The sequence below is a fragment of the Cryptomeria japonica genome, chromosome 5 (assembly GCF_030272615.1).
Source record: "Cryptomeria japonica chromosome 5, Sugi_1.0, whole genome shotgun sequence".
Classification (NCBI taxonomy): domain Eukaryota; kingdom Viridiplantae; phylum Streptophyta; class Pinopsida; order Cupressales; family Cupressaceae; genus Cryptomeria; species Cryptomeria japonica.
Genome location: NC_081409.1, coordinates 256282439 through 256295394, shown reverse-complemented (window position 1 = coordinate 256295394; position 12956 = coordinate 256282439). Strand labels below are relative to the sequence as shown.

Genomic DNA, 12956 nt, shown 5'->3' with positions numbered 1-12956 from the left:
AATAAATTTCTCTCTATCATGTGGATTGTTTTTCCAATGTGTTTCTCTATGTAAATATAATGACTCTTATGGTTTGTTGTTTTTTACATTAATGTTGAATGTTCAAAACATATAATCTTATTTTTTAGATTTGCAAACACGTTCTTAAGTTGTTAAATTATTCCAGTTTAGTTTCACATTGTTATCAACACTTACATAAGGGCTTCATACCTTCACGTATCTTTGATTTTACCATGTTGCCTCTTTATATTGAGGGAATCATTCCTTCCCTCTCTATACATTACACCTTCGTGATTTCATCCTTGCAATTGTGAGTATCATTTCTTCGCTTTATTTCCTCAACTTTTATAGTCATATTCTTTCTATATTTTCCTTATATATTGGGGGGCATAATGACTTTATATTACCTCCTAGAGGTTATCCCTAGCCTATATATCTTTATCATGTTTTTTTTCATTCTATATGTTATACATGTTTATCATATGAGATGTTCATTATTGCTTGATCTATGTGATTACCTATTTGCACACTTATCTATAGATTATATTTACTTTCCCCCCTCTCCTTCAATTACTTGCATAGAAACAATTGAATTAGGGCATATATATTATTTTTTATTAGATAAAAACAAGTTTTTAAGGGACCTGAAACCTTGTACAAGACAAGTTTTAAAAGGGGCTCATGTCACCCACAACATGAGATATTCAATTAGGTTCACAAAACGGAACAGAACCGAGTCAAGACAAAACAAAGAAAGGGTAGAGACCCCAAAGAGAAAAGATGCCTGAAAACTTAAACCAAACCATGAACCAACTGCAAGCAGACCATAACAAACAAAGGGCAGCAGAGACAAAAAAGAAAAGAAAGTTCCAGCTGCCCACAGGGGTAAAGACAACCCCCCTAACTTAGGATTTCCCTATGGAACACTTCTTGTGGGATCGAAGGGTCATGTCAAAAGAAGGCGAGGATCGCTTAGAATGTTTGCCTTTAACCTTAATCCAACCATCTTCAACTTTAGCATCCTCATCTTTCCACTACAACGAATTTAGCGTTGGAAACCCAACAACCATGGAGTGACCAGCATACGACGCAACTCCATCAAGATCAGCAGGGTTGGGGCCAGAATCAACTCTGGTAACAGAACCAAGCAAAGGGACCACACCAGCAATCTCCCTAGAGACAGGAACAACCCCAACAGACCGATCAACTCTAGCAACCGGAGCAGACCCAGTAACCAAAGAGACAACAACATCACCTTCCTTCCTAGTAGCAATGGGAGGGACAACCTCAATAGAAGAAACACCAGCCTACAACCCACAACCCCTAGTAGCCACCTCAGGCCGCGAAGAAACAGAGCCACCCACCATGGGGGAAGCCACCCCATTCATCAACGAGACCATTGTGGCAGTTGGGTTGTCCTGAGTAACCACCTGGGAAAAACTTCGCTGTGAAGAATTCTTCACAACATAATAATGTTGAGCTAAAGCACCATTCCACCAAGACACGGAGCGTTTCTTAGTAACACCAAGATCACATTTGGCAGCAACATGATCCGTTTTAAAGGACCTTCTACATCTGAAGGGAATCCATTCATAGTCTAAAGGCTGGATCCAATGGCCCTTAGGAGACATAAGTTTTATCTCTATAAGCAATCCCTTAGACACATTAATGTCCACCAAGATGCAAGCATAGGTAGAATGGCGAATATTAAAGGAATCAAAATCAAACATCAAGAAGTCCCTAAGAGCCTCACCCACTTCCTCAAGAAGAGAATCCACCCAAAGATGAAATGGAATGTTAGGGATTCTAACCCATAAAGGCATCTTGTTGAAAGTTTCGGAAGAGGGATTGAAATCTTTGTGCCAAGGCTTAACCATTAACACAAAACGGTCATCCCAACTGAAGAAATGGTCACACAGAATACAATTTTTGTCCTCAATAATGTCAAATTTTGCTATGAAAAACCCTTTAGCTAAAGGGAAAATATGAACTGTACTAGAAATGAGAGTCTCCCAGTACTTGGAAATCCATGCATAAAGTTCTGGAAGGAATCTACAAATGAGACCATGAGCAGCAAAAATGGGAGCAACGTGATCAATCTCATCCACAGTATCCTCCTCCAGAGAAAGGGCAATGGATATACATACATGAAAAGTCTCAACAACCTTCTTCAAGACCCCAGCATATGGGTGGCTTCCCCCAAGACGTGGAGCAGGCAAACCACCTCCATCCATAGACACTGGGGCACAGGGAAAAGAATGGGAAGAAATCCCCTTTGAAATGGGGGTAGCTGCAACAAACTCTGCGTCCAAACCCACATTCCCATCACCCCCATCAACAACCAATGGCCCAGAGATGCCATAGATCGCAGAGGAAGGAGCACAAGTAGAAAATGCAGGGTTTGAAACACCTATCGAGCGGGAATCAACCATAGTGTTTGAAACACCCACCGAGCGAGAAGCGACGAAAGCGATGACAACCATTTTTATAGGGCATATATATTGTTAGTAACATTCCTATGTAGTGTTTTTGGGTACTTCGTAGGTACTATATTGACATAAGACTGTTTAGTAGTATTTCAAGACATAAGATACTTATCATATACTTTTTTTTGTTTTGTAGGTCATTATGAAGAGTATATATTGAAGAAAATACTTACATGATCACATCCTCGTCAAATCCATTAATTTATATGAACCTCTTTTTATATGCTTTGATGTTTTAATATTTACCTTCTATGCATGTTTAATGCTACATATTTTGAAATGCACGATCATTTAGGATTTACATTCACTTTGAAGTTGAAGAAAAATTTAATTGTGAAATTAGCATTACCCATATCATTTCTCATTTAATTTTATGTCCATTTTGAGGAAATGACTTCATGCATGTATATCAAAAAATGAAACAATATTGTGTGAATTTGAGCTCATTCCCATGGGTATTATCCATCCATGTACACACATATTCCCTCACACTTATCCTCCACCTCATCCTTATATATGTGTACATTTCTATAAATTCTCCCTATCATCAATACTTATCACCATTACAAATGCACTTATCTCTATATAATTTTTAGCCACTTAGATCTAACTATTTACCCACCTTGAAACATTCATACAAGTTCCAGGTGATCCCATGGTCAAGGAATTTTCCTCTCTTTCTAAAAGTTAAATTCAAAATTTGACCAACTAGCCCTCTTTTTTATCACACCCTGAGCTAACTAAACAAACTATTAGTAAAATTTGATGCTATATGATTATATTTAAAGATACTCAATGCATTCATTCTAACACATCCATAATACACACATTCTCTTCCATCCTAGGACATTAAGGAACAATTAGTATTTATATGTTTCAATTTGGTGCTTTAATTTAGGAGTAAAGAATCTACTTACACCATTCCTGGGCCCTTACTTGTTGTCTTTGAATCTTTATACATTTTTCTTGGGCTGAATAATGAGAATGTGTATGTATGTGATATAATGGAAATCTTATCAGGGTATTCTTAATATTGCTAGCTCACAAATATCAAAAATGGAAAAGAATCCAAAGATGCATAAGATGAGAAAAAGAGTAGAATTTTATTGTGTGTAGGAATGAATTTGAACTTAAAAGATTATTTTTACAATAGAAAACTTGTCTTAGACATGAACTTTTTTCCTCTAATAGATTACATAAGTTGTATAAAATCTAACCTAAGACAAAGCTAACCCTTTTTTTGCATAAGTTGTATAGATTACATAGTGTTCACCTAAGACAAAGCTAACCCTTTTTGTGCATATTCTTGATTGACATTGGAATCGTTGTTGGTACACACTCTTTGGCCATATAATTGATTACCCCTATCTTCTTTATTTACTTTCTTAAAATATAAAGTACAATTTTCTAAGTTAATAATCTATCATTCTACAATCTAGGTTGATTTGTGCTTATTTGTGTGTATTTGATTGCACTGGCCTAGATTAACCCTAAGGGAACCTGTATTTTCCATTTCAATAATTAGCATGAAAATGTAATGCTTAATCTTGTTGTCTAATGGTGAATCACTATTGGTCAGATATAAAAATGACATCAATAAAAATATAAATTAATAAAACATTTTCTCACACTAATTTTTTTGGATTATTCTAATTTATTGAAAATCACCCTAACTAATGAGGGCTGGTGAGTTTTTAGAGAGACACTTTATATCGAAGGACCTCACTAATAATCTTAAGGATTCAAATTCCTAAAGAGAGGGGTATGAAAAATATATCCTAAGAGATGCTTGGTGATAATCCTAGAGATTTAAATATTTATAAAGATGATGTAATTAAGGATCGGGGATCAATTTTTTTACTACCTCATCAATGCAATTACTTCTATACTTTCTTTAGCAAACATGCATCTTCTAATTACTAAATCTTTTAGGGTTCTACTATTACCTAAATTAACACAAGATACATCCAAGTAACTAACAACTCTTTTCTAGATGCTATCTAAGCATTATAGATTCAAGATGGGGTTTTAGTCACGTCAATGTCTTAGTCTTTGCTTTTTGTCTCTAACTCATATCAAACCTTCTTTATCTTGTTCCTCCTCTTGAACCCCTTTCTTTTTTGCATCAAGTCCTCTTCTCTATGTTCCCCCTCCTTGTGTCTATAACTGGAAGACTAATTTATAGATTGGTTTCCATTTTTTAGCCTTTTGAGTAGCACTCACATTCCATGTTCCTCCATTTCTCATATCGAAACCAAGTAACAACACTATTTAGATGTATATCAACATAATATTGCTAACCATCACATGCAAAATGACTTGTAACTTAATGGAACCCATCATTAAATTCTTTTTATATTTTATCAAACCTCCAGATTTTGCCATGTGAAACTTTATGCTTAATAGATTTTGAGACTTCAAAATCCCAAGTCACCAACATCCCTTTGTTTGAATAAATTGGTATCCTAAAAGGCCAATAGTACAATATTATGACGCGTGTCACTATCTTGTAAAACTTAGATATCAACATACACTCCTTTGCACTTCACATAAGCTTGTAAAGCCCTTTGAGAGCAAATAGGCCATCCACTAGGTCACCAATCACTATTCCTTACAAGACCCATCATTATTCACATGGTTAACAAAAGAGTCCATCTTGAATATTTTAAATTGTTTAATTTTTTAAAACACAAAATACAAAATAAAACCCATGTTATGAATATAAGATATATAGTTACACAATCCACCATTGAAAACCTACAACATGATTTTGATTGATTTTCTTTGTATATTGACCATGACTTTATTTTTATAAATTTTTCAATTGAGATCACAAAATCCTTTTATTAACTTAAATGTAACCAAAATAATCATAGAGGGGCCATTTCATTCCACTAATATATCAATTAATCATGAAAAATATTTCTAGATAATACAAGATTGCACTACTCTTAGAATACTCTTGCACCCAAAAAGATCAATCCATATTTCTAAAAGCAATCTATATGATTCTAGAAAATGACAACAAGAGGATAAATTATTTATCATCCAACTCTCTACACATTAGATGGTTTATCTTAAATAAGAAGCATTTCAATGGATTGATTACAATACCATTTTTTTTTTCCATTTTTCTTTTCACTGGGAGAGGAATCAAGAGGTTAATCCAACAACCCGAAGCTTAGCTCTTTGACATAATGAACCCCATAATCTTTAGAATGAAGTGCATTGGACCGCATACAAAAAAATAAATGATGTAGCTCATGTAATTCTCTACTAATACTTGGTTAACAAGATTATAAATGGGGATGATGTATGTTTAGTTCTCCACGTGGTAGTTCATTATGATTTCTCATGAGAGTTTGGAAGTTTTTCATTCACAAAAATAAATGAATTTGAATGAATGAATGAAAGATTTTAATAATGTCTACGAGGCCAAAGAACCTATGGGACCCACGAACAACACACACCCCCCAAAAAAAGTGCACTAAGACCTTAAACAATATGTAAGCTCCTCTCTAGATCTATTCTTCTATAAAGGATTTTGATCAATAGGATTGTTGTTTTGTCGAGTTTTGTCTCTTCAAACAAAGTGTTTAAATTGTTCATTTTCAAAATGTCTTCATAGATGGCACATATCTCACAGTATGTCAAGCATTCCAAGACAAAATGTCACTCTGTCTCTACTGCTCCTGTGTTGTAAAATAAGCATATTCTCTTTTCCCACTCTTCTTTAGGTATCATCCATCTACCAGTTTCACACTTGATGTGATGGAAGTTGGTTATTAATTGAGCTATCAACATTTTTGCTCTTCATTTAATATTCACTCCTATTTAGTTTTTTTCATCATGGTGTCTTGTGGGGTTGAATTTTTTGATATAATAGACTTTTTTACACCTATTTGTTTTGTCCATAAGCTACTCCTAATTTTTTCCTTCACAATTTTTTTTTATTTCTTCATTGGTGTCCAAACATTCCTATATACTAACGCCCCATTTTTTCATCCATGTGTTCTTCCTTCTATCTAGTCTTTCCTCTATAATCATCTTAGGCCAACAACTTTTTTTTCATATTTTGAGTCTTCTTTAGATAACTTACCAAATGAACCATTGTTGATGTTTCCTATGGATAGGTGTCAGTTTCTACCAATAGGATCTAATATGGGACAACAATTTTATTTTTTAGATTGCTTATGCTTAAATATTTCTGAATTCTTTCAACATGCCTCGATTTTTTATTAGACATATTACTAACCAAAATTTCACATCCGTATAGGACCACTGAGGTGGCCAACAAACCAAAAAGCATTCTCTTGGTTTTTCAATCCCATAGCTCAACATTCCTACACCTATTTTGTAGCAAGAACAGTGATTTCCATCCTCCTTGAATTCTTTTTTTCTCTACACGTTTCCCAGTTAAGTTTGTTGTGAAAATCAAGCCAAAGACATTTGTTCCCATTCACCACTTCCAATGAATTGCCTTAAAAGATAAATTATTTTGTGTTTTTTAAATTTTTCTCAAAGAGAAGATCATTACTTTGGTCTTGCTAATGTTTACTTGCATCCCTGCCTCCTCCCAAAAGGCTTCAAGCACCTTCAAGTGCTCCCTTATAGCATTTGTTGTTTTAACAATTAGAATCAAGTCATCCGCTAGCTATAGCTAAACTCGCTCTCCACTAGTGTTGTTTAGCCATTTTTCTAAATTATTAATATATAACATAAACAATGTTCAGAAAAACAAACAACCTTGTTTAACACCAATGTCACTACCAAAACATTACGACATTCCCTCTAAAATTCTGATTTTACCCTGACCTGCTCACATACAAATTTAAGCACATTTGAAACTCCCAATTTCTCCATTCTATTCCATAATTTGTCACGTGACACTTTGTGGAAATTTTTTTTGAAGTCTAGAAAACAACAAAAAGTCTCGCGCCATTAGATATTCCATATTTTTGTCTTCGGACATGTAGTATCGCGGTTAAAACACTTTGTTGGTGAAGCAGCCACCAAGGTTGAAACCCCTGTTGGGCCATTGTGCTCGCAGGCTTGTGTCTTTGCTAGGTCGTTGTGCTCGCGGGTTTGAACAAGTGAAGTGTGGGGATGAGGTCCCCCAATTGTGGCCTCACTGATTCATAGCTGTGGGTCAAAAGCATTTCACGTGAAGTTGGAGGGCGTGTCATGCCAACGTCGCGAGTCAGTTAAAAAGTTTACTAAGCATTATTTAAAAAAAAAAAAAAAGATATTCCATATTTTTTCAAATTGGACAATGGATAGCGAATGGATATTCCATATTTAAAACAACAGTGGAAGGCTCATGTAGATTGAGTAAAAATGCTCTTCTTAGAATTGAACAATGCCAATGCCATTCGCCACTAGTCACAATCTCAATCTCACAGCATTGTGTAAGGAGGCTCGGTTGAAAGCGGCGCTTCACAGTCTGCTTACGACACACAATCCAACTGTAAACGCCTCTACATATCTTCAGCTATTGCAAGCCCGCATTTCCAAGAAATTCCTATCAGAGGGTAAGCAAATCCACTCACACATCAATGAGAGGGAATTTGAGTTTGCTACACACAATTTTTTACAGAACACCCTTATACGGATGTATGACAACTGCGGAAGCTTAGTTGATGCGCGCAAAGTGTTTGACCAAATGACTGAGCACGATATCTTCTCATGGAATATCATAATTGCAGCTTACAGAAGACATGGGGATCCTCACGAAACATTGAGAGTGTTTCAGAGAATGCAACCAACAGGTTTCCAACCTGATCAGTTTACGTTTGCCAGCATACTCCCGGCGTGTGCCAAAATGAACTCGTTGGAACAGGGTATGATCATACATCAAAGAATAATTGATAGTGGATTTCTGTCAGATGATGTAGTTGGAAATGCCCTGGTAGATATGTATGCAAAATGTGGAAGCATACAGAAAGCACGTGAGCTGTTTGAAAAAATGCCTCAAAAAAATGTGGTCTCATGGAATGCAATGATTGCAGGATATACACAAAACGGTCCTCTTGACAGAGCTATAAGGCTTTTCGAAAAGATGCCTCAAAGAAATGTTGTTTCATGGAATGCTATAATTGCAGGATATGCACAAAATAGTTTTGTTGAAGAGGCCTTGGAAACTTTTAAGAAAATGCAATCGACAGGTGTAAAACCCATTACTACAACCTTTGGCAGTGTCCTTACGGCCTGTGCCAAAATGGAAGCTTTAGAACAGGGTATGGACATTCACCAAAACATAATGAAAAGGGGGTTTTTATCAGATGTTTTAATTATAAATGCTTTGGTAGATATGTATGCTAAATGTGGAAGCATACACAAGGCATGTGAATTGTTTGATAAAATGCCTCAAAGAGATGTCATCTCATGGACTTCACTGATTGCAGGATGCCTACAAAATGGAGTTGTTGAAAAGGCCTTGGAAACTTTTAAGCAAATGCAGTTGGGAGGCGTAAAGCCAAACTCCACAACCTTCGCAAGCATCCTCCCAGCCTGTGCCAGAATGGGAGCCTTAGACCAAGGTATGGGCCTCCATCGAAGCATAGTGGAAAGGGGTATTTTGTCAGATATTGTAGTTGCAAATGCCCTCGTAGATATGTATGGAAAATGTGGTAGCATACACAAGGCATGCAATCTGTTTGACAAAATGCCTCAAAAAAATGTGATCACATGGACTGCAATGATTGCAGGATACGCACAAAATGGGCTTGTTGAAAAGGCATTAGAAGCTTTTACGCAAATGCAATTGGCGGGTATCAAGCCAAACTCCACAACCTTTGCAAGCATCCTGCCAGCCTGTGCCAAAATGGGAGCTGTAGAACAGGGTATGGACATCCATCAAAGCATAATAGAAAGAGGATTTATGTCAGATCTTGTAGTTGCAAATGCTCTAATTGATATGTATGCAAAATGTGGAATCATACACAAGGCACGTGAAGTTTTTGACAAAATGCCTCAAAAAAATGTAATATCATGGAATGCAGTGATTTCAGGATATACACAAAATGGGTGTGTTGAAAAGGCTCTGGGAACATTTAAGCAAATGCAATCAGCAGGTGTAAAGCCAGACTCAACAACCTTTGTCTGTATTCTCCCAGCATGTGCCAAAATGGGAGCTTTAGAACAGGGCACGGACATCCATCAAAGTATAATGGAAATGAACATATTGTTAGGTGTTGCGGTTGCAAATGCCCTAGTAGATATGTATGCAAAATGTGCAAGCATACAGAAGGCACGTGAACTGTTTGATCAAATGCCTCAAAGGAATGTGATCTCATGGACTGCAATGATTGCAGGATATGCACAAAATGGCTTCTGTAAGGATGCTCTTAGTCTTTTTGAATCAATGAAGCTCTCTAGAACACACCCTGACCATGTAAGCTTCAGTTGTATTTTATTGGCATGCAGTCATGCAGGTTTAGTGGATGAGGGCTGTAAATACTTCAATCTCATTAGTGACTCCTATCGGATAACACCTACAATTGATCATTATGTGTGCATGGTTGACCTTCTTGGCCGTGCTGGCTATCTTGAGGAAACTCTAAACTTCATCATCAAAATGCCAATTAAACCTGTGGTAATAGTATGGTTGTGTTTGCTTGGTAATTGTAGAGCACATAAGAATATAAGGTTGGGATTATTTACAGCAACTCTTCTTTTTGAGCTGGATCCTAAAAATACAGCTACTTATATTCTTTTATCTAACATCTACGCAGAAATGGGTTACTGGAGTGAAGTTCAAATGGTAAGAAAATTAATGAAAGATAGAGGCATTCAAAAGATACCTGGATGTAGTTGGATTGAAATCCATAAAGTAGTACATGCATTTTGTGTTGGAGACAAATCACAGCCTCAGACATAGGAGATCTATGCAAACTTGGAAACTTGTCTGGGAGATGAAGGTTGCAAGGTATTTTCCAAGACATGCTGAATGGTGCGAAGGAGGAAGAAAAAGAATTCTTCCTCTGCCACCATGGTGAAAAGCATGCAATAGCATCTGGATTGGAAAACACAAGCCCGGGATCACATTTTAGCTATCAAGTACCTTGACTGCCACACTGCAACCAAGTTTATGTCCAAGATTGTTGAGAGTGAACCGGTTCCTCTTAAGTACAATGTTCTTGTGGGGATTATTGGTGGTGCCAAGTGAAGCAAATCTAGACTTTGACGCTCGGAGATGAAAGGAAGAGATCTCTTGATAGTTCTTTAATCCATATCTTGTGCTAATGTCAGGTCTTCAATTTGGGATTGAATTACATATATCAGATTATGTGCACAAATGTATGTATGTCAATGCAGATTTGCTCAAAGGAAGGAAATTGTTTATAGTCACACTAGAAGTTGGGAGGATTATGGAAGACATCTTTAAGAGAAAGTGTAGTCACTGGGCATAAATCATCAATCAATAGCAAGCTAGCAAGCGGTCTACCTTCAATATAAAGAATCAACATGCTTGAAGGTTTCTGGCCGTGTTTATTTTTTGAATCAATTTTTTGGATCATATTTTATAATCCATCATCAAGATAGTGAGTTGGAGAAGAGAAAATATGATGCTTATAAAATATTAAACTTATAGTATGATAAACTGCATTTAATCTTATACCTAGAAAGACCACTAAGTTATAACCTATTATATGATAAACTTTTTGAAGGATGGAAAGACACAAAGACACATGGACACATCCACACATTAGGTGAAGGCTACATAAACATCAAGCTTCGCCACGAAGAATATATGTGTAATGTGAAGAAAGAGAAATATATGTAATTAGTATATCTATATTTAAAAATTATAGGTAAATTATGCCAAGAGATATCTTATAAGAATATAGTTGCTTTTATTGATTGTTCCCTTTTAAATATTATGGCACTCTTCCACTATCATTTGAATGTAACAGTTTCATATAGTTGGAGACAAGTGGCGAACGTTCTATTTTATTTGTAGTATTTACTTCCACAAAAACCAAAAGATGGCATATTTCATGCATTTACTCGTCATTTGCATGTCAAATTGTTTGAAAATTGAATTTTTATTTACGAACATTTTGATGTCATTGTAGATGCCTCTCGACATAAATAATAAATGTTGTTCAAGTATATATGTGATGTGTATATCTATATTTATAGTAAAGTTTTTTTTTCTTTAGGAAAATAAGATAAAAAGAAAATGATTTATTTTTCTTAATATAAAATCAAAACAAATTATCTTCTATTGTTTTTTGTTTTTTTTTATAAAACATGTATTTAAGTAATTTGTATTTACTATTTTTAGGTTAATTTAAACACTATTTTTAAAATAAAAATAATTATCTCATTCTATTTTCTAATTTTTTATGAAAATAAAGCTAAAAGAAAATGATTTATTTTTTAATAAAACACATATTTAAGTTCCAAATACTATTTTAATATAAAGATAATTATCTCATTCTATTATCTAATTTTTTCTTGATAATAAAGTTAAAAAGAAAGAATTTTTTTATTTATTTATTTTGTAAAACACATATTTAAGTAAGTTGTATTTACAATTTTGGGGCTTTTATGTACATGGGTTTTTCATATTCACTTATACAATGATAGAATGTCTCTTCATATGAATTAAATATATGGGGTTAACTTATTTGACGTATATAAACCAAATCTTAAGCCTATATTTAATTGTCAACATTAGATATTTTATTGCCTATTTCTCCTTCAAAATATGCCAAGCTACAACAAATCTCTCCAAGAAAAATCTCCTTTATATGTCAATCATGAGCTCATGTTTGTATCCCTATAAAGGATCCTCAGTCTTTTATGTCATAATCTCCAAAGAGTGTCTCAATAAATGCCCTACTAGAGTCTCCGAGTATCCATGAGCAACTGCAATCGATCAATTCATGCTAAGCTCCAAATGTAACACTACACTACTATGAAGCACTAAAGCACATGACCAATGTGTTAGAATAAGTCATAATAGATAAGGTGTGTATGTGTCCTTCACGTCTAGTTTGTTGGTAGTAGTAGTCAAGTTGTTTAAAAACTCTTTAAACAACTATGTATATGTATATGTATATGTATATGTATATGTATATGTATATGTATATACATGTACATAGATATGTGTGTGTGTGTGTGTGTGTGTGTGTGTCTTACACAGGCTTACACATTCTCAAAACCGGAGCAAACAAACTCTTACACGAGATGTTCCCGATACTAGATACATATTTGCATTTTCATTTCATGTCTTACATAGGTTGTTGCATTCTCGAAATTGAAGAGAACAAACTTTTATAAGAGATGCTTAACACCTGAAACCGAACAATTGCATACAAAGAAGGATGAGTGGAACTAGCAAAACACAAGTAGACTATTCCTACTCTCCTCCCCAACATGGATCACCTAGAAAAAAACAACTAGAATGCATATCCATGTCTTCTCTCACTCTTCTTCTCATGGGTCACCTAGAAAAACACA

General features: G+C 35.1%; 1 protein-coding gene across 3 annotated transcripts; it reads left to right on the top strand.

The window, feature by feature from the left end:
• The first annotated feature begins 7754 nt into the window (after positions 1-7754).
• Positions 7755-11364, top strand: LOC131058448 (pentatricopeptide repeat-containing protein At2g13600). 3 transcript variants are annotated; one of them, XM_057992274.2, is made up of 2 exons: positions 7755-10080; positions 10220-11364. In XM_057992274.2, exons 1-2 carry the CDS (start codon positions 7846-7848, stop codon positions 10250-10252), a joined length of 2268 nt encoding a protein of 755 aa, XP_057848257.2. In that variant the 5' UTR covers positions 7755-7845; the 3' UTR covers positions 10253-11364. The 3 variants fall into 3 exon arrangements, with proteins under 3 accessions (XP_057848257.2, XP_057848256.2, XP_057848255.2); XM_057992273.2 differs by having other exon boundaries at positions 7757-9025; positions 9194-11362; XM_057992272.2 differs by having other exon boundaries at positions 7757-8722; positions 8891-11361.
• The last annotated feature ends 1592 nt before the right edge of the window (positions 11365-12956 follow it).